Source organism: Pseudopodoces humilis, chromosome 6 (genome assembly GCF_049639895.1).
Source record: "Pseudopodoces humilis isolate 2021_Gansu_Grassland_sample_001 chromosome 6, ASM4963989v1, whole genome shotgun sequence".
Taxonomy (NCBI): domain Eukaryota; kingdom Metazoa; phylum Chordata; class Aves; order Passeriformes; family Paridae; genus Pseudopodoces; species Pseudopodoces humilis.
In genome coordinates, this window is record NC_142205.1 from 59,903,906 (window position 1) to 59,926,458 (window position 22,553).

The 22,553-nt window shown below is 36.8% G+C and overlaps 1 protein-coding gene across 9 annotated transcripts in view; it reads right to left on the minus strand.

Annotated features, from left to right (window-relative positions):
* Positions 1–8,096: 8,096 nt before the first annotated feature.
* Positions 8,097–22,553, minus strand: part of GAB1 (GRB2 associated binding protein 1) — a 106,159-nt gene continuing 91,702 nt past the window's right edge. For 4 of the 9 annotated variants that reach the window (XM_014254793.2, XM_014254795.2, XM_005525570.3 and 1 more), the window contains 5 exons: positions 15,548–15,637; positions 13,718–13,811; positions 13,253–13,376; positions 10,184–10,306; positions 8,097–9,975 (listed from right to left, as the gene is read on the minus strand). In XM_014254793.2, the coding sequence (XP_014110268.2) occupies positions 9,817–9,975; positions 10,184–10,306; positions 13,253–13,376; positions 13,718–13,811; positions 15,548–15,637 (590 nt within the window). In that variant the 3' untranslated portion in view covers positions 8,097–9,816. Of the gene's footprint in view, positions 9,976–10,183; positions 10,307–10,923; positions 11,000–13,252; positions 13,377–13,717; positions 13,812–15,547; positions 15,638–22,553 lie in introns of those variants that run through there. The other 5 variants (XM_014254792.2, XM_005525571.3, XM_014254791.2 and 2 more) reach the window with 4 other exon arrangements.

Below are 22,553 nucleotides of genomic sequence, written 5' to 3' on the forward strand. Positions count from 1 at the left end.
CTTTCCGTTGTCTTTTATTACAGATATCTTTTAATTTTTTTTAAGTTAAAATTATTAGCTTTGACATTTCCAAAAGATTGTGTCACTTAGTTTCTGCCAGCACTACTCAGAAGAATAAATTCCCAGAAAATCTCCATTTTCCTAGAATAGGATTTCTCAGCTAATCACAAATTTACTGACATATTTTCCCACTCCTTGTTGTCATGTCTTATCACGGATGAAAACTCAGTCCCTGAGCTTTGCTAAATGCTTTTCTCTCCATTCAGGGACACAGCTTGAACTTGTAAAATACATACAGCAGCAAATTACATTTAACTGCATTATTTTAGCCACCTATAATCTTCCAGAATAGTTTTGTGTCCACCTGCTATGCCTCAGTTCCTGCCCCTTTCCCAGAGCTGTTCCAGATAATGCAGTGCTCTCCGTGTAGTGAGGAGTGTAGGTCAGGGTGGAAAGGGAGCAACATTCCCCCTTCCCCATTTTTCATTCTTTTGCCTCACCTGCAAACAAAACCACACATGGACAACCACTGGTGAAGGAAAATTGGGTAGAAGGCCCTTGGGAAGAAGGCAGATATTTGGGAAGAGCGATGGGGATGTTTCAGCACCTTTGACACCATCTCTTATAATCAGACAGGTAGGGTCTGCTTTGATGGAGAAGGGAGAAGAGCACAACCTCTGTCCAAATCTCATTGATCCTTCACCATCCAGCAAAATAAAACAACACCATGCTAGGGGCTGGGTGTTGAGATATTTGTGTGCATGGTATCAGAAAAGGTGAACATTCACCTCTACTTCAACAGGCAAAATAATTGGGGAAAAAAATTAAAAACTTGCCAAAAGTTAAAAGACAAAAGGCCCTACATTTCTTTTTGAATCTCCTGAAGTCCTGAGACTGCAGCAGACAACTATACAAGAAAAACCTCAGAAAACCAAAACCTAAAAAAACCCCACACCCAATAACAGCAACCAAACCAAACCATGTCGCAAGAACACCCCAACCAAAGCAGGAAAGAGGACTTTCCAAGTTAACATGACAAGGTTCATGAACACACAAAATCAAAACAGTCCACAGAGTGCCCAAATAAGAAAGCCTTAAATTGAAAGCAACCAGTGGCATAAAAAAATTCATGACAGAGCTTACTGTTGTGCTGAACACCTACATATAGTCAAATACACAATAAAGCAAGAAATCCCCCCTCAGCCAGCACCAAACTGTAGAGAGAACTAATTATTAACATGCTTATGAAGTTAGGAAAGAACAGTTTAATTACAGATTTTTGTCAAATCTCTCAGGCGACACATCTTTCAATTTTGTTGCTTAGTTGCGCAATCCTAACTTTAATTAATATTCTTAGATGCCTTGTTAAACAAGAAATTGAAACACCACAAGTAAGAACAACTCTAAATGATACTATTAACTGTGCAGCAATTATTCTAATAGACATTGCTGTACATGTACCAACAATGTAAATCTTCCCAAAATTTGGGAAACAAAAGGAATGAAATAGAGTTGTTTGTGGTTGCTCCATCAGACATATGGCAGTCATTTGGGTTCAAGAAGGTAAAAGAGGGGTGAGCACTTGGTTTATGTTCAGATGTTAATGGGGGGGTTGTCATATTTTTTTAGTTTGCAATGCCGAAGTATGATACTACCCATATGAGATGTGATACTGCCAGTTTTTCTAGTTCTTCACAAGGCTGATGTTGAGCTGGACTATCCCATCAAGAGTAAATACAATTAGACTTACTTCAAAGGGCATCACTTCTGTCACTGTCACTTTTCTACCAGCCTCAGGTTAACAGTGCTGCAGACAAGAGGTGGCGTGCAAACACAAACACACACACACACACACACACACACAATCAACAGTCAAAGAAGTATGCAAAATCACACTACAGCTGTTAAAAAAACCCAAAACCCAAAAATCCCCAAAAGCCCTCTGCCCATCAGAAAGGTCACTGTTATGAGCTTTTTCATAACTGACAACTCCTTGATTTCCAGTACTAAAAAAACCCATCCCTCACAAAAAGAACAACACATGCAAACAATACCATATATTAATTTCAGTAGATTCCTAAATGCAATGGAAATGTTTTAGAGTTTACCACATCTAGATGTACAAATTTCATCCATGTGCTCTTTAAATTTTGAGTGCTGTGGAGATGAGGTTGAGATTGTTCAAATTACAGTGTAGCCATCAGGGTAAGATTAACCTTTCATTGAAAATTAACAGCCCTGGCTTCCTCTGCTATGCTTAAACAAACTGTAATGAACATTTGTAAACCTGCTGTGTGTCTGCCTTCAAAAAGTAGACTGCAAAATAGTGACATGTGAAGACCAAAAGTCTTTTAAATTGTGCCCATACACAAACCAGTGAATACTTGGTAACAGCAACATGGCATGCAGATAGCATATCAGACTCTGCTTGTGTCCAGTTTAAAATAAGCCCTTTGATCAACAGAATTAACCCATGCAAAAAAAAAAAAAATTACCCCATATGGAGTCAACTGCTGATACTCATTACAGAAATCCTTGAAGAACGGAGATTCTGTAACAAGCAGCACTCTGACAGAAAAAAACCCAGAATAAGTAAAATGCTTTTAGATTTTATTTCTTTACTGTATGACTGAAAAGGCTTAACCAAAAGGCAAAAATATATTTTTTTTTTCAATATGCAAGACACATTTTTGTATAAAAAATAATGCACAAACACTTTACTACACACAGATCCTTCCCTTTTCAAAACTCTGGGTTCTTTTCCCTCTCAGCAACCAGGTTCTGCCCCGGCCCTTTTTCCTTTCATGAAGTTCACTCCTCACCTTACAGTACTGCAACCAGAGGGAGACAGGGCAAGGAAAGACTTTTGGTAAACTTACTTCATTCACCTATTGGCACAGCAGCTAAGCCACCTGACTTATTGAATCACAGAATTAAGTAGGTTGGAAAAGACTGTTGAGATTATCAAGACTTCCTCCTGCTGCTGTTGTTCTTAGAGCAAAAAGGGACTTTAAGAAGTTGGATACAGACCTTCAGTGAAAGGTAGGTATAAATCTAAAGAAGTTTTTTTTTTTAAGCAAGACATAATACTTTAATTTTTCTATGTTAAGTAAATGGGCAGTTTTAATCCTTAAGTAAGAGCTCTAGTTGTATTGCACATATAGACAGCCTCTACACCCAAATTTCATACATTGATGCCTCTGTCATGGCATCTTTATCTGATTTTCAGAGTTTCCTTGCCTTTCATATGCTGCTATGTTTCTCCTCAGTTGTGATCTGGGCCAATTTTCCCCACAGTGTTTAGATACTTAAATACTCATGAAAGACTTGGAAAAACACTTTGACGATTAACATTGACAAATATCTACTTTCCCGTAAATATAGCATCAGAATAGATAAGATATGCAGGGGCTGCTACCACAGCTTTCATTGCAAAAATGGTGGGCTCTCATGTGTGCTGTGGGCTGTGGTTGTTTTCTGCCACATGTATTTCCTGAGCCCTATAGACATGAATATGCCTTTTGTATTAGCCTATAGTCACTGCTTTGGAGTTACTCCTTTGTATACATCGTCTGAATTCCTTTCTGCAGTAGTGATTATTCTGAATCGCAGCAGAGATTTGCTATATTAGAAAGACCTCCTGCTCACTCACAAAAAACAGGACAGCTTTTATAAAAGTAATTTGCTTTCAACCCTCCTTTAATTAAAGAGAATAGTTGGGGGGAAAATCATGTCAGAAAGACATAGGAAATCAAAGTAAGACTTCACCAAAGAACTAAGTGTCCTAGAGAAAATGTAAAAGCATTTATTCAAATCATTGTAATGCAGGGGAGATAAAAACTACTAAGAGAAAAGTCTGACATTGTGTGCACAGAATGAATATTTTTAAATAATTTACATTTTTTTAAACTTTGCTTGGGTTTTTTTTATAAGCAGAATGACATCCCAGTTACAATAGACCGCTCAATTAATTTCAAGTTTCCATCCTTATACACAATGCATCTACTAAAGGAAAAAATCTCAAGATCTTAGAACTATCCATTGGAAATTTATCCCTTAACCTAAAAAGTTGTTGGGAACCAGCATTTTCTGTTCCTTGATCCCAGACTTCAAAGATGGCCCTTCTGCTGGTACACCAAATGCTCTACAAAAAATACAGACCACAGATACCAAAAAACTGGGGTGAACAATCATATTCGTAGTGAGATACAACATAGCTCTCAAAGGGTAGTACTGAGGTATACTTGCATCACAATCTTAAATATTATCCTATTCATTTTACACAGAGTAAACCAACCTACCAACCCTCTCCAAAACTAAATTTTTTCTTCAACTCTTGATAATGTTTTTAAGCAAACAACTTTTTCAGAGTTTGTTGTGCTTCCCTTGTACTGGCCACAGGATCTGTGTCCCAGCTTCTACGCCAAGCACTGGAAATGGGGGGCAGCTACATCCCATGGTGTATGAGGGGTTCAGAGCCTAAATCCTGGTCCTGGGTGGCTCCTTTACTTTTTTCCTTCTTTTTAAAAAGTTCAAGGGCTAAGTCTGTTTTGTGCTTCCTCATATTGGGCTGTCAGTGAGTAGAGCTAAAGGCAAAAATGTCTTAAGAATCAACACTTCTTTCATTTATGGAGGAAAAAATATAGGTGAAACACAAGGAGTGTTTTTCAAATTTTAGTCCTAAACTTATATTCACATAATTGAGTAGAAATTAGATTTTAAAAAAGTTCTTGGAACTTTCACTTACTTAAAGAGGACAGCAGTGCCTTGAATATTAAATTCTGCTCCTCAAAAGATCCTAAATGGTTTTATGTGCCTGGGGAATTTGAACCCTGTTACACATAATGCCTTTTCAAATGCTGCTTTATGCCTAAGTGGAGATTAGGAAGCTTAACTCTAAATAGCATTTGTTTCCCAACATTTGGGTTTCAATTATGATTAATTTTTTAAAAAATAATTAAATATGCATGCCATAATTTATAATTATTACTATGAAGATCACCTCAGCAGAGGGTTGAATCACTGTTTTGATGCAATTAACTCCAGACTGAGGTACACTAGCAGGCCAGTCTAAGGCATCTCTAAACTCCCAGGCCTGCATCCTTCACCTCTAACACATAATGAAAAAAGAAAAAAACCCTAAATATTTCAGCTAGTTTGCATAGTTTATAATTGTGCAAAAACCAGCACAAGTGTACAAGTAGCGATTCCTTTCTCTAAAGTATATTTCTGAAAAGCACATAGAAATATGAAAACTTACATATTTTAAAGTCTGGTAGGAATTCAGGTAAAATAAGGCATATTTATATTTTCCTCCTCTTCTGGCCTTCTGATTAAAACAATCAGGCTGTCTGGGTACCTTGTGCAAATTCCCCACAAACACATTAAACCCAGGACCTCAAAGAGCATTTATTAAAATCTTATTAGGATTAGCCTTATTAAGGCCAAGGATTGGCCTTTCTGAAAATGTGATACATATTTTCTTTTTTATTTCACTGCAGATACAACTTACCAGGAAAAGGGTTGGCAATGATGAGAGATCCTGGGAGAATTTTCAAGAGCAAATCATGATGATTACTACAAGCGCTGGCTTTATGATTGCAGGAAAACTTTGAGAGTCTCCTTTTTACCAGATTGGTGCTTTATGTTCTAAACTGTACAGGATTTTTTTCTATTCCATTGTAGTGTATTAAATATTCTCTGTGTGTGCACAGCAGATAACACAATTCTACACTTCAGCTAACCTGCTTCTTATAAAAAAGCTGAAGCAAACATAGATCATCTCTTTCAAATAAACCATGTAAATTTTCTTTTCTAGACCACCTAGAAAGAGAACCATTAGCATCAGAATAGTCCAGCTCTGTTTACATAACAACGAGATGGCAAAAACCTTTCAACTGGTCATGCATCCAATACCTGTTCTCCTCCCACTTTTACTACTGAAAATTAACATCAGGGCTGCGGAACCATAAACATATTCTGGAAAGCTTAAAGTATCAAAGACATTGTTCATAACCCTCTCAACACCTTTTCTTTGTATCCCACTCTGCACCTTGTCAGGCTGAGAGCTCAACTCAAAATGTTTGTTCAATTAAGGCAAAAAGCCAGAAACCTCATTGCTTGGTATTTGGTTCATGTACACCCAATCAACACAATGATTTTGTCGAACACTAATTGCAAGACAAGCACCCTTTTTTGTGGTCATGGGCCATACTAGTATCCCAAAGTAATAAAACAAACAATAAATAAACATTTAAGAAACAGTTTGGTGCAATACACAGAGATCAAAAGCAGATGTAGGAAATATGGAGGATAATCTCCAAATTTAAGTTCACTTGTGGAAAGTGCTGAGCTTCTTAAGAACTACAGGTATGAAATATTTCAATAGATGAAATGACACTACTGCTGTCCAAATTGCACATTGATATCCTTGAGCAAATAAACATCCATTCACTTTTCATGACACAAGGCTCTATAGCAAAGGAGGGAATGGAACTTCTGTCCATGGCTGCTAAGTTTCCAAAGTACTTTTGCATGAGTACTGCATGTATATATATATATATATATATATATATATATATATATATATACACACATATATAAACACACACACATATAAAAATTTATTGCTGCAGTAACAGCTGAACTTGTATTGCACAGTGATAAAAATCTTGCTTGGCTCATAAAGCACTGCAAAAACTACAGAGGTGCCCATCACTGCCTAATTAGCTACAAGAAGTGATGAATTCTAAATTACTTTATCAAAACAGCCATACTGTAATTTGTCTGTACTCCCTAAGTGTGGCACTATGTCACAACTGTCTGCATGAATGGATTATTAATTTTTTTTACATAAATACAAATGTCAGTAAAGAAAAAAGACTAATGATTACATTTTCACCTTTTTCAATGTCACATTACAAAGTTTTAGTGGAACAGAGCAGCTGTGTTTGCACCTGCACTTAATGAGGTAATAGTGATTATATCACAGTATGTAAAAGTGTGGCCATTGGTACTTACCAGATAAAGAAATGTTCAGATCACACCATGGAATGATACCAAATCACCTCTCAAGTCAATCTTTGTTTTTCTTTTGATTTTTAAGAGTAAGATGTTGTGTATTTGTAAAAGACATTTTGCACATATATATTTGCAAATTATAATGATGCATACTGCAAGGAAAACTGTATCTGCAACTGGTAACATATAGTATGAGTGAAACAAGGAAAAACTTACCTATTTGAAAAAAGAACACTTGACAAGCAACACTGTCAAGCTACTTTTGCATCAGTAACTACTGGAGTTTCCACCAGTTTGCCTCCAACTAGAGTATCCCCACAAGCTAGTATCTGGAAGTGACACAGGGCTGATAGAAAGCTTCACTTTCTAACACCTACAACTTTAGAAGTCACATTTTCAATTTTATATTCACATCCTTAGACCATCTAAGAGGTCAGATAGTTCTGCACTGTGAAGCTCCTGATGAAAATGAGATGTATCATCAAAAGTTAATATCACACCCCTGATTATGGACATAGCATGGACAAAATGTAAGTATGGAAAATGTAATACTGGAATATTACTGGGGAGAAAACTGCTTAGAAATCTAATTAAAGACAAATTGTAGAATGCTACTTAGAAAATGTTACATTCTCTGTACAGTGTGGAAACTCCTGTTTTCCTTAACAAAACAAATTAAGAGTGGCTTCTCAATCATAATAACAAATAATGTTGTTAATCCTGCCAAATTTTAAATGAAGAAAGAGTAAGTGTAATCTATAAAGGACTATCAGCAAAAGAAAATCAGCAAACCTAGAGCAAACCCACCTTCTACCACTAGCTCAGCAAGAGAGGCCAGCCTAGGAGACTGATTTTCTCCTGGCTCCCAGAGGAGTGGGAATTCACATTATTTGGCTTTTTAGTACATTGTTTTAAATCAGACTTTCATGTTAAAAATTGCTCTAGCTGTACATTTGTTTTTTGAGAGGTACTAGGAGATAATCTACAATTCTGACAAAACGTGGTTGGTATCCAAGCACCTCCCCAGACACGCTGACATCTGTTTGCTGCTTCACAGGACAGAGTTTACACATAAAAACTGAACAACTTGATTTATTTAAAATTCACCTCAAAATGCATTGTGTTTAGTTTCTTTTTTAAAATGAACATTCAAAGCATCAAAATATTACTAATTTTAAAAGAACCTTTGTTAAGAATAAGATAATTTATATACTGTAGATTGTGGCTGTGAGGGGACAGAAACAACCGATGGTAGATTAGGCACAGTACGAAGGTCAACATGCCAGAAAACAATGCAGCTTTATGCTCAACTTTTAAATGATCTGGACAAAATAAAACAATTTGGCAGGAAAATGAAACCAATCACTTACTTGAGGGCATTTGTATAAAACAAAAGTGTTAGTAAGTTTTCTATCTAGACCTAACTCATTCACACATTTAAGGAATTCTATCTTCTTCCAAATAACAAAAAAATGTTTCTAAACCAAGGCAGATTATTATTTGGAACTGGCATAGTAAAATAAAGGATCACAGTATGCAGAGCTTAAAATCCTGTACCAGGAAAGAGCAACAAGTGGTTTACAAGGGGATCATTTAGGTATATTATCTAATTTTTAAAAACAGAGATATAAAATATCAGTTGCATAGGGATTTAAATATAAGGCCAAGCAGGAGATTAAAGTAAAATAGAGCTCATAAGAAGGGCACTATGGTGTTAAAACATAGTATTTCCATTTGAATTAATGTCTAATTCAAAATCACAGTATTTTGCTAGTACTACAAAAAGTGAATGTCAAATTGTCCCATTAATCTTGAACTGAAAACTGACATTAGAACTTCTACACAGTACAAAACTAAAGCTCATTGTCTAAACCTGATCAGTGTGTTAGCACAACAGTGCTTGGTACGTACCTGATTTATATACTCTACCTTCTGTAAATAATATAAAGGTTATTTCTTGTTAATAAGTGTGAGATCACAATATTACTGCATGCCATCAGTGGTTTGCAGGCTTACTTGACATTTAATTATTCAGTCTTTGAAAGTGTAAGATCCTACCCTGCAGAATCTTCACCCATTGAACACAGAACACTGTCATCAATAAAATACAATAGAAGTTCCACCACTAACAACTAACATATAAGCCAGGATTTTAGGTCTAAACACAGACCAGTTCATTATTATTAACTCACAGCAATTTTTTGTTAGGAAGGTAACCTGTAGACTTCCAAATAATCTTGTGTGTATTAAATATAAACAAGTTTGTAACTAACGGTTGTCTCTTGGCATTTCAAGTAGATTATTCAACTGTGAAAGTATTTCTGCAAAATCAATTTTGAGTTGTTAAAATGAAGTTCAAATATTAATTTCCGTAGCTATATGTAGCTTAATTAACCTAAAATTGTAAGGAATAGTAGTGTAAGGAAAAAAGAATTCTCCAGATGAATTAGGCATTAAGGTACACTAACTGGGAATACCTGAACCAACATTGTAACTGAAAAAGTGCATAAACACAGTAATACTACAAATGTGTTAACTACAGAACAAGAGGCTTTCTGAAAGCTAAGTGATATTATTTTACACGTTATTTACAGTGATTTTTCCAGATACCACAGAGCAAATTCATGATCTTAAAGTTCCTTTGATATATTCTAAGTGTCCTTTGGCTTCCATCCTATTCAGTGAGGAACTGATTCCCACCCCGGAGAATCAGATACTGTACAGCCAAACATCACTGCACTGTGGTTCCGTGATTCTTCAAAATTCACTTTGTTCCTTGAAGACAAGGCAGTGTTTTCACTTCATGCTTTTTGTGGGTGTATCGGACTCCGTAGACTGTCTGCCATCAGTCCACGCCTCCCGCGTACTCTTCAGGGCCAGCGTTTTCTGCTGGTCCACCACAACGTAATCAACCCTCTCGTCTGCCACGCTGCTTCCCGAGCCACTGCTCTTTTTCTAGGAACAGTGAGAAAAAAGTTCAAGTAAATTGACAACAGAAAAGCAAGGAGGTGTCCCAAACAGATACAGAACATGCACCTGTTTCTCTGAAAGGTCCAACACTGTCTCTCAACTGATCATTTGAGAAATTACTATTAAGATGATCTTGCTGAAGGCAATTTTGAATTCCTGATGGCAGAACTGCAAGAGCTGAACATCTGCTTACCTTACGAGGTGGGGTAGACTTTCCCGAATCTAGGTCCAGATCTAAATATTCCACTTGTTTATCTCCTTTAGGTTTTACCATAGGGCTGCTTCCTCCATCAAGGCTGTTACTTCCAAACAAATTCTGAAATCATAATATAAACAACCTTAGCTACAATTGTATAACCTAGTGGTCCACATTATCAAATATGGATACTATAAACTGTCAAAATGTAAAAAGTTAAGGAAATGACTGAGACTCTTGCAATCACTTAAATCATGCAAATTTCTTTGACCCTGTATGGCAAGGGGATTCTATGTCAAAACTGGGACAGAGTCAAAAGCCAATGGTAGGAGAAACCCAAAAACCACCCCCCCTTAAATTTAAGATTGCCACCAAACCCATCCGTGCCTTCCACGTAATGGCCCCTTCATATCATGAAGTAAGAATAGAGAGTGTTTTGTTCTTTTTAAATGTAGTTGTATCTCAAATTTAGCATTACTTAAGCAAAACATTTTTATTTTCTTAAAGTGTTGTTAAATACCTACAATAAGTTCTGCTTTACAGTAGTGGCAAAGCTAAAAATGAAACTTTTACGTTTCATTCAAAAGTCATCATGATTAAGCTGAAAATCAAAGAATATTGTTCCATTGACAAGATCAAAAAATTAAAATGTTTGGAAAATATGTGTAGGGCTGCCTGAACTGAAGTTGTAATTTATATATCTAAATTTCAATTAGCCCAGACTTTTACAACCTCACCTCCTCTGTCCTCTCCCAGCCTGATCCCTCCCTCTTAACAGGTGTTATAGGAACAGTACAATAGAAGGACTCTTCTCTAAAAGATAAAGAAAAAACAGGAAGACAGAGGGCAGCAGTCAGCAAAAAAATGAAGACGAAAGCAGAAGGAAAGACAGAAGGGTAAGGCTGAGAGCAATTTGAAAGAAAAAGCAGAATATTGCTGATTTTATTAAATAAAACAGAAGTATAACATGTCTAAACAAGATGCTTCAAAGCTAATGACAGAAAAAGATGAAGAAATACAGACTCCTTGCTAAGATAGAGTTGGAACAAGTAAAAATCCTCAAAAAGTCAGATTTTCAAACACAGGCTGTGAGATATCTGGAAATTTTCTGGTTCTTTAGGAAATAAAATATTTTATGGGCTAAAGCCAAATGGGCAGGGCTTTTTAAATTGAAGTTATCCATTATATCTCTATTGTCCAACTCATTTAATATTAAGTGGTAACAAGGACAAACAACTGATATGAAATTCATTTTTGTTGCTCAAATTCTCTGAACAAATTAATGCGTATTAAACATACAAAAATCAGATTCTGTATCAATGTTTCCAGCATAAATTAAAAAAAGCTGTTACTCTTTAAACAAATAAATAATCTGTTATTTCAAACAAACTAGGCAGGCAGAACATATGCATTAGGAAACAGAAACTTTAAAAACACGCTAATGAAACAGAAAGGAAATCTGTAGAATCACCTTAAAATAGGACCAGTGCAAGCCAACAGAAGATATTAATGAGCTGGGGCACTAATTGTACCATCTTGGTATGGAAGTTAAGCCCCTGGAAAACCTTAAGAATCAACAGAAACGTCCGGGCTGAACTGTGATTCCGTGCAGGGAAAACCGTGGGCATGGATGGAGCTAATCCCTGGTGTAAAATGGGACTGTTTCTTGCACTTGTGAAATGGGACATCACCTATTACTTACCAATGGCCCTTGCAGGAGAGGGGCTAAGATTTAACACCAGCAGCTCCCCTGTGCTTGGTGCCTTTCTCCTGGGAAGCACAACAGGTATGGCACAAGGCACAGCTTGGGGCACTCTGCAGGCTCTGGAGCCTCCACCCTACCAGCTCCTGTGGGGAATGGCATAAGGGGGACCTGGGATCATCCAGAGGCAGCAGTGGTGAGCTGGGGCACGGACACTGGAGGAGATTGGGAGGGGATCCAGAGCAGCAGGGGACAGGGAAGCAAACAGTGTTGAGAGGAGAGTCCAGGGGCAGTGAGATGGGCTAGCACATGCCATATAAGAAGGCAGACACATAAACAGAACAAAAGCAAGGTGCTAGACAGGCTCTCCCCAAGGAAGGTCTTACATAGATGATATAAAGATGAAAAATGCTGCTATATTCCCTACTAAGAACACAAATGTGTGTGCACTGAACTGACCGGATGCGACTTTGAATGACCCCGTCTAGTGGAGTGTCCCTGCCCATGGCGTTGAAGGTTGGAACAAGATGATCTTTAAGGTCCCTTCCAATACAAACCATTCCATGATTCTATACTGGACAAAAAGCTGAGCTCAAGATACATGTTTCCTTCAGTGTTTTATGCATATTCTAAACCACATTTTAGTTTAGGCTTAGGTCTACTGCTATTGTCTTCCTTAAAACTACTGCTATTGGGTCTTCTTTCTCTCCTTCCCCTCATCAAAGAAAAACCACAGTGTGCATCATTAACTTTTCCTAAGTAGCTACACTCCATGCTGAGTATCTGAAGCTTCATTATCTGAGCTCTCTCTTCATTAACTCTCCCAAAGAGGAAAAAATACAGATACTCAATACACAAAGACTCCTTCTATCCTCCTCTTTGAAAGAAGCCTAATAAAATACACATGGTTCAGAACATACATAGAATGTATGCTACAAGTACCAATCCCTTTTTCCCCTATTCCTTCTACATTTCCTGGAAGATGTCCTTTTAGTATAGCTTTTTTTTAACCATGTCTCAAACATCCTAGAACAGTTTATTTCCCTTGATGTCATAATACTGAACTGGTGCACAGCTGAAGGACAAGCAATTACAAAAAGGGGACAGATTCTAGGAAAGAGGCAGAAAAAAAGCCATGTCTTGAACTGTTTTATATAATAGATATGCATATCAACCATTCTCTTTATGCTCTTAACTTCTTCAGTGAAATCCTACCAAAATTACAGCTTTGCTATGGGGATTTTTTATCATTCTGTTGATCTAGACGTATAAAGGGAGTGATGTTGAGTGAAGGATCTGTGTTTGCATGATTTAAAGTAAGGACTGCACAGGAAGAGAGTAGTTAAGATGTAGATTTTACATACTGGGTCTTCAGTGGACTGATTTGGGTTCATGGATACATAATTCTCTTCACTGTCGTGCGAGTCACTGCTGGAAGTTGTGCTATGAACTGAATCCGGTCTGGGAGACACGGGAAACCTGGAGGAGCTAATTACCAGGAATTATTTTACAAACAATACATCTCAAATATCTTAAACCTCCTGGTAAACAATAAAAATAAGCATATTAGAGCTGACATTTTCATTCATGTTTACTAGAGTGTCACATTTTTTGGTTATACACAGTCCCTCATATTTAATATCACAAAACAAAATTTCATATGGACACACTTTATTTCAATGCACAGATACACACACAGACTCACACTCTTCCAAAGGAAACTTCAAGCTACAAACAATCTAAAAATATGGTACAGATGTACACGCATTTATTAACACTCTAGCCAGCAAAAATGATTAATCTGAATGAGGAAAAGCCAAGAAACTTACTCTCTTGCAAAGCTTCTGGTGATAGGAGATCTAACTGGAGCTTGTAATTCTTCCCATTCAGGCAGAGGTTTTATTTCTAGTGGAGCTGGTTTTGCTATGTAAGAAATAGACAATTTTAAAGCACAGAACATTTCTAAACTTAAATTTAATATCTTTTCATGACCTAAATACAGAAAAATACTATCTTTCAAATAGTAAACAGTAGTAAGGAAAGGGAGACACTTCCATTTTCAGAAAGACATGATGTATTAACTTATGTTTTTAATCTTTTCAGGCAATGAGAAGAAACATCAATTAAAAAAAATAAAATATAAAATTTAAAAAGCCCACTGCAATTTCCAAATTTTGCAGCATATACTTGTAGGTATTAATTCTGTTTTGAAAAGAGATTGTGAAAGTGGCAGCATCATGTTCTGTCCTCATTCTGCTGTGATGACTTGTTGAGCTGGCAAGCCCAGGGAAGCGCTGATGGGCTGTTTCAGCAGAGCCAACTCTGAGGACTTGGCTTAGGGTCAGTTGTTAATATACAAACTCTGCCCTCGCTGTGTACATGTGCCCTTACTGGTGAGGTTTCACAGCTCCACAAGTGGGCAGAACCTGCAGTTAAGACTAAGTCTGCAAAAATGAGAAATGAGTCAACAGCAGGAAAAGCCTGGCTCACTTTGGTGCTCATCCATAGTCAAGCCAAGCAATGTGCCACTCATGACAGCTAACACTATTCTCAAAAAAAGTGACATTTTTAAATTCCATTTTCAGAACAGAACCATGAGTAGGCTATTAGCAAGAAAGCCATTATCCCTCCCTCCAGCTTATGTGTCTCACCCCTCCTAAGCATTAGAAAAAAAGTAAAGTATAAAAAGACTTGTGGAAAAAAAAGTATCAAACTGCTGTCAACTTTATCTGCCCTAAAACTGTTTTTAGAAAACAAAATGCAATGTCATCATAAACACAGCCCTTTCTCTCCTTGTGGCCCTCCCACCATGAGTTTTCTGCCTCTTGGCAGGTTCATTAAGATCAAGTGTCAGGTGTGTAGTGACAGAACTGAATGTGACATAGGCAAATGATACTAAAGCACAACTGAAACAAAAATTGATCAGCCTGGCTCAAGTCCTCTGTAAAGATCTGAGTCTACCTGGCAGGAATAAACAGTGGGCAAGCAGCAACTGCTGCAGCAGAGACAGGGCCAGGACTTCATCCAAAGCCCACCAAGAACAGCAGAAGTATTTAATCCAGCTGCAATGGATTTTAAAACCCAAAGGTAATCAGTGACATTTCTCTGAGATTTTTAATGTTGTTCATTATTTTCTCTACTTCTTGTGACTATGTAAGGCACCAACACAGCATCTTCAATAAAGCCCATGAAATTAACTGCAATCCTCTTTAAGGTGCATAAATAGATGTCTGTACTAGTGTATGATCAGAGGATCAATATTTTGTTTCATTTCAGGAGACCTAAGTGAACTGTGATTTCAGGTTCTTGCCCAACAAAAGTTTCAAAAAACTTACAAGTTACTATGTAAAATTTACAAGTTATTATATACTTCCTTCTAAATCAACAGACAAAGGTCAATCCAAAATATGAATAGCTACAATTTAAGAGATCAGAACATTCATGTTAATATCAAAGAAATGTTTCCATGCTCTGTTCAAGCCAGAAAGTCTTTAATTCCTTATACAGGAAACTGGTCGCTTGGCACAGAAAATGCATCCATGACCTTAGACTACAGCAGAAGAGAATATGCTAAAGTTATTCTAAAATAACAGTTTTCTTAATTTTTGCTTCATTTATTTTTATAAAGCTCCATATACATACAGTGCTAAAGTACATACCCTTTCTTCTTGTAGTAAAGTCACCTATGGTTTGTGAATCAGTTCGCTCTAAACCATGTGGTTTAGGTCTTAAAATTTTAGGACTTTGACCTAATTGGCAAAAAGAAGACTCTCTTAATAATATTCTATTTGTAAGTGGAAAACTGGAATTTTGTAAATAAACATCACAACCCCCTGCAGAAAGGTTAATGCCACAAGCATAAGCAAGCTGCTGAAGGAGATTTTACAGTCTAGCTGGGGCTCACACTAAGGGCTTAAGCACCAAACCAGAAACAAAGAAAACACTGCATGCAAGAAATAAATATATCAGAGGCAAGCGTAAAAGGGGTACAAAAAGGCTAAAAAGTGCATCAACAAATAATTTTTCATTACTACCAACTGTTTTCATTAAAAAAAATAAAAACACATATTTGACGCATTTTAGCATGAAAGGAGAACAGTTACGTTTTCAGATACAAACTGAAGTATCCACAGAGATACAAATCCTTCTTAGTCACAAAATTACTCTGGAAATAATGACTCTTGGGAGTCTCCAATCCTGTGCTGCTCTTGGGAGGTCTTCTAACACTGTATCTCCCACTTGAGATGCCCCAAGAATCTTTTTTAATAGTGTATTTGTTAAACTTGCTCCCCAGAGGTCTCCATCTGTCTGTAGCAAACTACCAATCTGACCCTGCAGACATAGTGGAATTTTCTTCCCAAATTTCCAGCCTGCATACTACCCCCCCAGCAAGGCAAAACCCGACCTCCACCAGAAATTACCCTGGCATGAAAATACCAATCAACTCCCTACAGACAGCAATGCCAATCCCCTCCCAACAAGGATGTTCGTTAGCCAACTTGACCAAACTCTGCAAGTATTTCAGGTCACACTGTCTATTTTAAATAAACATGATCAATAATATGTAATAGCCCTAAGATTTCAGTAAAGTCTATCTGACAGTGTTAATATTAAAAAAGGCAAGTGCCTTCAAGTGGTACACCAAGAAGCCATATGAATACACCAAATGAAAAGTTTAAGTCTGATTATTTTAGAAAGCTGCCCTACAGCACAAAATGGAAAAGGACTGGTACAGACTCACATGTGGGCTGGTACTCCCAGCAATGATTGAGTATGCTTTGAAAAAAATAAACTTGGCAACAAACACCAGAAGTTTGCAAATCTCTACCCCAAGGGTTTTGCATATGAAATGCTCTGTTACTGTTATCACTGAAATACTGGGAATAATCAAGTAACAAGAAGACAGGTAAACACAGAGGTTTTATCTTAACTTCTACACAGTGCTTCTGAGAGACCACGAAGGTAAGATAAAATTTATTTATTCATTAGTAGTGTTCTATAGCAACTTCCTTAAAAAGAAAAGGACATGAAATTATTTTTACACAGACAGTTCTTTTCCAATTTCAAAATCAGATGCTCCCTTAAATGGCTCAATGTGCTGATGAAATGGGTGAACAGTTGGGCAACACTGACCAAAGACACAGATTGTGATGTGGAACACGAAGTATTTCTGACTAAAGTCAAGTCAAAAGCATGAGCCAACATGTTGGTGTACTCAATTCTGAGCTGATCCAACATTCTGACTTAAGAATATTGCCCATAACTGATAGGCAGTTATAAATAAAAGCCTGATAATAATCTGATAAAAGCCTGCCTATTTAAAAAGACCATAATCTTAAAATTGATTGAACAAATGTAGAAATTAAAATCCAAACATTTTTTATTAATTACAATTCGATGCTGAATATCATTACCTGATCATAATAACTTCGTATTTCACAGTTTGATAATCTGATTTAAAAGAAATCTGGCCCAATACAACTCAAGTTAATATGCACTGACATAGGAGCACAAATCGTAAGCACAGTGAGAAAACTAGCAGAGGTAACAGAGTTAATGAAATTATTTAAGCAGCGTGCCCTTAATAACCTCTGCTCTTATGACCAAACAGACTAAAGTGCCTGAAACCTGTAATACAGAGATAAGCTCAAGGAACTCAGGGCTGTGACTCATTATTTCTCCTTCTGTTAATGATGCTACGTGGTCTAGCACAGCCAACCTTCCTGAACTGGGATTAGCCCCATTTGGAAAACGTGGATATTATGTAACTACCTGCTTCACACTTAATTTAGCATTTACCAACCACTCTGAGATTTTCAGAAGAGGTATATATATAAGTACAGGTCCCTTTAATACTTCTACATCAGACAAGAACTTAATACAAAACTTACTGAGCTTTCATCTTTTGTTGCTGGAAGACTGCTCAACCTCAATAACTTTGGTGGCAAAACAGCTTGCTGCTACCAACCAGCCAGGATAATGCAATTCCTCGAGTTTAATGTGTCACAGAGAATTAAAATATTTGTGCAGTGTTTTCTTTTTCCTCCCTACAAAACAAAAAACCCAAAGGCCTAATCTCTGTTGAGGACCTTATACTGTTCAACATAGGCGCAGGACACCAGGCAAAGGAAAACAGGAAGAGGGGGATCAAAATCACAAATCTGAGGTTACGTATTTGTGTAACTGCAGAATTCTTTCACCCTGTTTTTGTGCATTTAAGAAGATCACGTGACATGAGCCAGGGCACTGAAAGCTCTTAATAATATCCTTTACTGGCTTCAAAAGACAATTTTCCCCAGGAGCACATCCCTATACCTCTGAAAAGCAACAAACTGATTAAAATATGGAGGGGAAATGTGCTTCCCACCTGTACAGCAGGCTGTTCTATCCACAAATACTCCCTAAAGTGTCACAGGGCTGTTCTTCAAATCAGTGTTGTGACAGTAGGGCTCCATGGAGAGCCTGGCTCCATACAGCATTCTAACACCAGCAATACTGAGGAACACATTTTCTGTGGTTCCTACAGGCCCACATTTACCTCTTCTGAGGAAAGATTATACTTTTAACTTGCACATCTATGCTTGGAAATATAAAGGGGAAAAAAATGTTTCATTTGTGCAATTTTATTTTTTTTCTAACTGAAAAGGATATAAATGTTGCAACACCACTGGATGCAAACCTACACAGGAAAAACAAAAAAAACCCAAATAAATTATGTCAAGTGAAACCAACCAAACAAGAATTGAAAATTAGATGTTTTCACTCTTTAGTCAAGTCACCACCTGTGAAATGCAAAATGCTACAGCCAGGAGACAGAAGCTCAACCTCTGCACGTTTTATCAGACTGTAGAAGGGCACTCTGAGCTGAAAAATCACTAATGAAATCAATTTTTCAAACAAATGGCTGCTTGTACAAACTGCCAGGCAGAGCAGGCGATTATGGCTGCAGCACTGGAGCGCACTCAGATGCACGAATTCTGCTCCTGGCATTTGGGGCACATCAATGCTGCCTTTGTCTGCAAAGTCACCAGGAGAAGAGTCCATTTCACATGTTTGAGTTTGCTTCAAATGGTTTAAACTGAAAAACTTTTTGTTTTTGCATCGGCTCTTGTTGTTTTCCATAGAACACTTGGAATATAATATTGGGGGCGGGAGGAGGGGGGAGCTGTCCCACTGCAGTAAATTCCTGCATCAGTGTAGGTGGATCCTCGTGTTTTTGCTTTTAAGGACATAATGCTGAAGAGATTCATTTGTTCTCAGACTATTGCCTTGAAACACCAGAACTAAGCATGATTTATGTTAAGAATACTTCTTTCCTGACTGGATGCTTGCTCTATGGCTTGCTAGCAAGAGATTTCATGTCAGGAAATTGCAAACATCCTCACAAGAGAGGCCAACTCTTCTATTTAAATACCAGCTATTTAGGGCTTAAAATTTTAAGGTAAATATACTAATGTGACATAAAATTTGAGAAATGAACAATCTGATAATGCTGTTTCCTGGCCAATGGGACTAATCCTCATGAGACAAGGAGATCAGATGTAGGAATGCTAGAGCAGTCCTGTGCTTGGGATAGGAGCAGGAGAGCAAAACGAAAAACCGGCCACATAAGTGCTCTGCATTCACACAAAAGTACTTTCAGAGAGAAATAACTAACCACAGTTTCTTGTTTCCATCAACATCTTGCCCCCTTTTCTTTGTAATTAGAAAAAACTGAAATTTGCACTGAGGTCCAAGAATTCCCATGCTCAGAATCACTGCAGATTTTTCCTTGAAAAACAAGGCTGAAACTCACTGTCTTGCTCCCACAGGGTTTATTATTTGGTTTTCAATTCTGCTGAGTAAACTCCTGCTTTTCTTCTCTTCCTCACCCAAGTGAACCCTGATTCCCTAGTACATGGCCTTCAATACAGAGCTCTACAAATATCCTGAATTAGATTTTTCATCTACGTTTTTTTAAGACTATTTCCTGCCAAGGTACTTCTAATTAGAAACATGTATTTAGTTATACAACATTCAAATGAATTTCCATACTAGGATCCACCAACAAAGAGGAATATCAGTAATGTGCTTTGTGCTGGTTGATGATAAGATATGGATGCTGATAACTATGGTCTCTTTAGGACAATAAAAACAAATTGAAATCAACTTATTCTTCAGTGTTATGAAATATTAAAAGTCACATAAAGAGTCACTCTCCAGTTTTCTCTTTATCCCCTCAGAATAACTTTTTACAGCAAACTGGTACTTTCAATGCTACGGAAATTAAGAATAAATTGGAAAAAATATCTGATTATGAAGAAGTCCAACTGGATCTGACAGCTTAGGTTCACTGGTATTCCTAAAATATTTGGCAAATGCCATAAAACTACTCAGAGAATACCAAAGCTATTAGTCATCAAAATACTATTTGACTGCTCTAATTTGTGAGTAACTCTACATGTCTGTATTTTAAAAGCCCTCAAATCATGATGAACTAAAAGCATTCAGTAACAAAGACTGTTTTAAAACCAAAGTACAGTGTTCTGAAATGTGTACTGATTAGCAGTTTAATGCTGCACTAAGATTCGTGAAGTCCAAAAGACTTCAAAAACAAAAACACAGAAAAAAATAACAAAATTTAAATTATTATTTAAATTAAACTAAAGCTTAACATTAAGCCTATTAAAAACTAATGGAATAGGAAGACAACATGTTCATCTATGTAAACTATGTTTTCTTGAAAAAGTGGTAAGGACACAGCAAAGAAGAGAAGAATTTTATGAAGAGAAATAAAAATACGGCATTATTACCCCTGTTCTCTTGTTCCTGCTCTACCTCGTATCTTTGGAATTTAAAATTAACAAAAAAAAAAAAAATCCCTAGTCCTAATCCCTAAATTTAATTATCCCTAGCATTAGTATCAGAGCAAGTATTGCAGTTTGTCTTTAGAAAAATGGCATGTTTAATTTTGTTACAACGATTGTGTCCAGCAAAGCACAGCTTCCTCTGCAGCTGTGATCCAGCCATCCAAATGAAATCTTCATTGAAATTACTTGTTGTTTCAAAGTTTTAGAAGACAAATCACAGCTGCAAGTTAAGGACTGGCACATCACAGCAAGGAGTTATGTAAATTTCATTTAAAGCCATTAAGTAAAAACTAGACTTGTACAAGTAATTTAGTGCAGGCATGGAGGAAGTCTAATTTTCAGCTAAATGGGAGCTTGTGGAAGATCAAAGAAGAAAAAAAATCAATAAACTTGCTTTATGAACTTTGAGGAAGCACCAAAACATCCCTCAAAAACCTAGTTTTTTTAAATTCCTAAATGGAATGAACAAGGGGTATAGCTTCCAAGACAGAATAGAAGATAAAATACATGGATTTCTCAAAAACAAAATTAACAGTACTTCTGTTCAGAAAAGTCATCACAAAAATTATAGTTTCTTTTTCAACAGATCTTTAGTTCAGCTCTTGCTGCAGATTGAAATCACCATTCTCACCTTTTCAATGCCTACTTGTCCTAAAGCCTCAGAACATAACTGAACCTTTATTAAAGAATATGCAATACGATGACAGTGTAAAACACTGAAGTGTTGCCAGCTCCTAATTATTATTATTTTTAAAGAATTGTCAGTTCCCATTAATCTCAAATGCTGTCAGTGTTTCTCTGAAGTTTTATTTAAGGATGTTGTGGTGCTCCTGCTGTATCAGGACATGCAATATGTTCACAGTGTCCAACTTAAATATTTACATGTTTGAGTGTCTAACAAGGAAACTGTTCATCAGGCTATTTATAACTACCTTCATGATTAATGAGTGTTCTTAATTTCCTTAACAACTACCTACTTTGCCTGGGATTTGTAGAGCACCATGATTCACTGCAACAATGGGAGATTATTCCAGTCATCCAGAAGCATCACAGCAGGTCCTATGGGGACAGTGTGGCAGGTGCTTCCTGCCATTTTTTTATAAATAAAAATGGAATTCTCTGTGAAGTTAATCCATTTGTGAGATGCTCATGAGGAGTGGTGGCAAAGATACAGCCACATTTTTAGAAGCAATCCACATATTTGTGGTTTAACCACACAGACTATGTCTTTTAACATCTTAAATGAGAAAAAAACAATGAGAAAAGCAACCAGATAAAATTTTTAACATTTTTAAAAACAATCACAATTTCCAACTCCTTGAGAATTTTCTTCCTCTTCCTTGGTTTCTTTTGTTTGTTTGTTTTCTTGTTTTCTAGCTGCAACTGGTTATTTGCGTGGCATGAAAAGAAATGTATGCACCACTGTCTCTAAATCAAAGTTTAGCACATGCTGGGCTAAAAATTACCAGGGCCAAGCAGCAGGCTCTTTTGAAGGCAATCATGTGGACTTAAATTGTAGGAAGCCTCTCAGATTAAATGCTGATAATATTTTTGTTGAAATATCATCCATTTAAAACAAAACAAACAACAAAACAAACAACAACAAAAAAACCCAAAAAAAACCCAAAAAATAAAGTTCAAATGCACCACACTAACTACTGGTTATTTTTGCTATCAGCAAAATAATCTGTCTCACACAATCAAAAACTAGGACTGAAAATATTGTTCAAAATAATCTTGAATGCAGTTAATCCCTAACAGTATTTGGGAAAACAGAGTTGCTATTCAAGACAAATGAAGCAAAGTCCAGTACTAT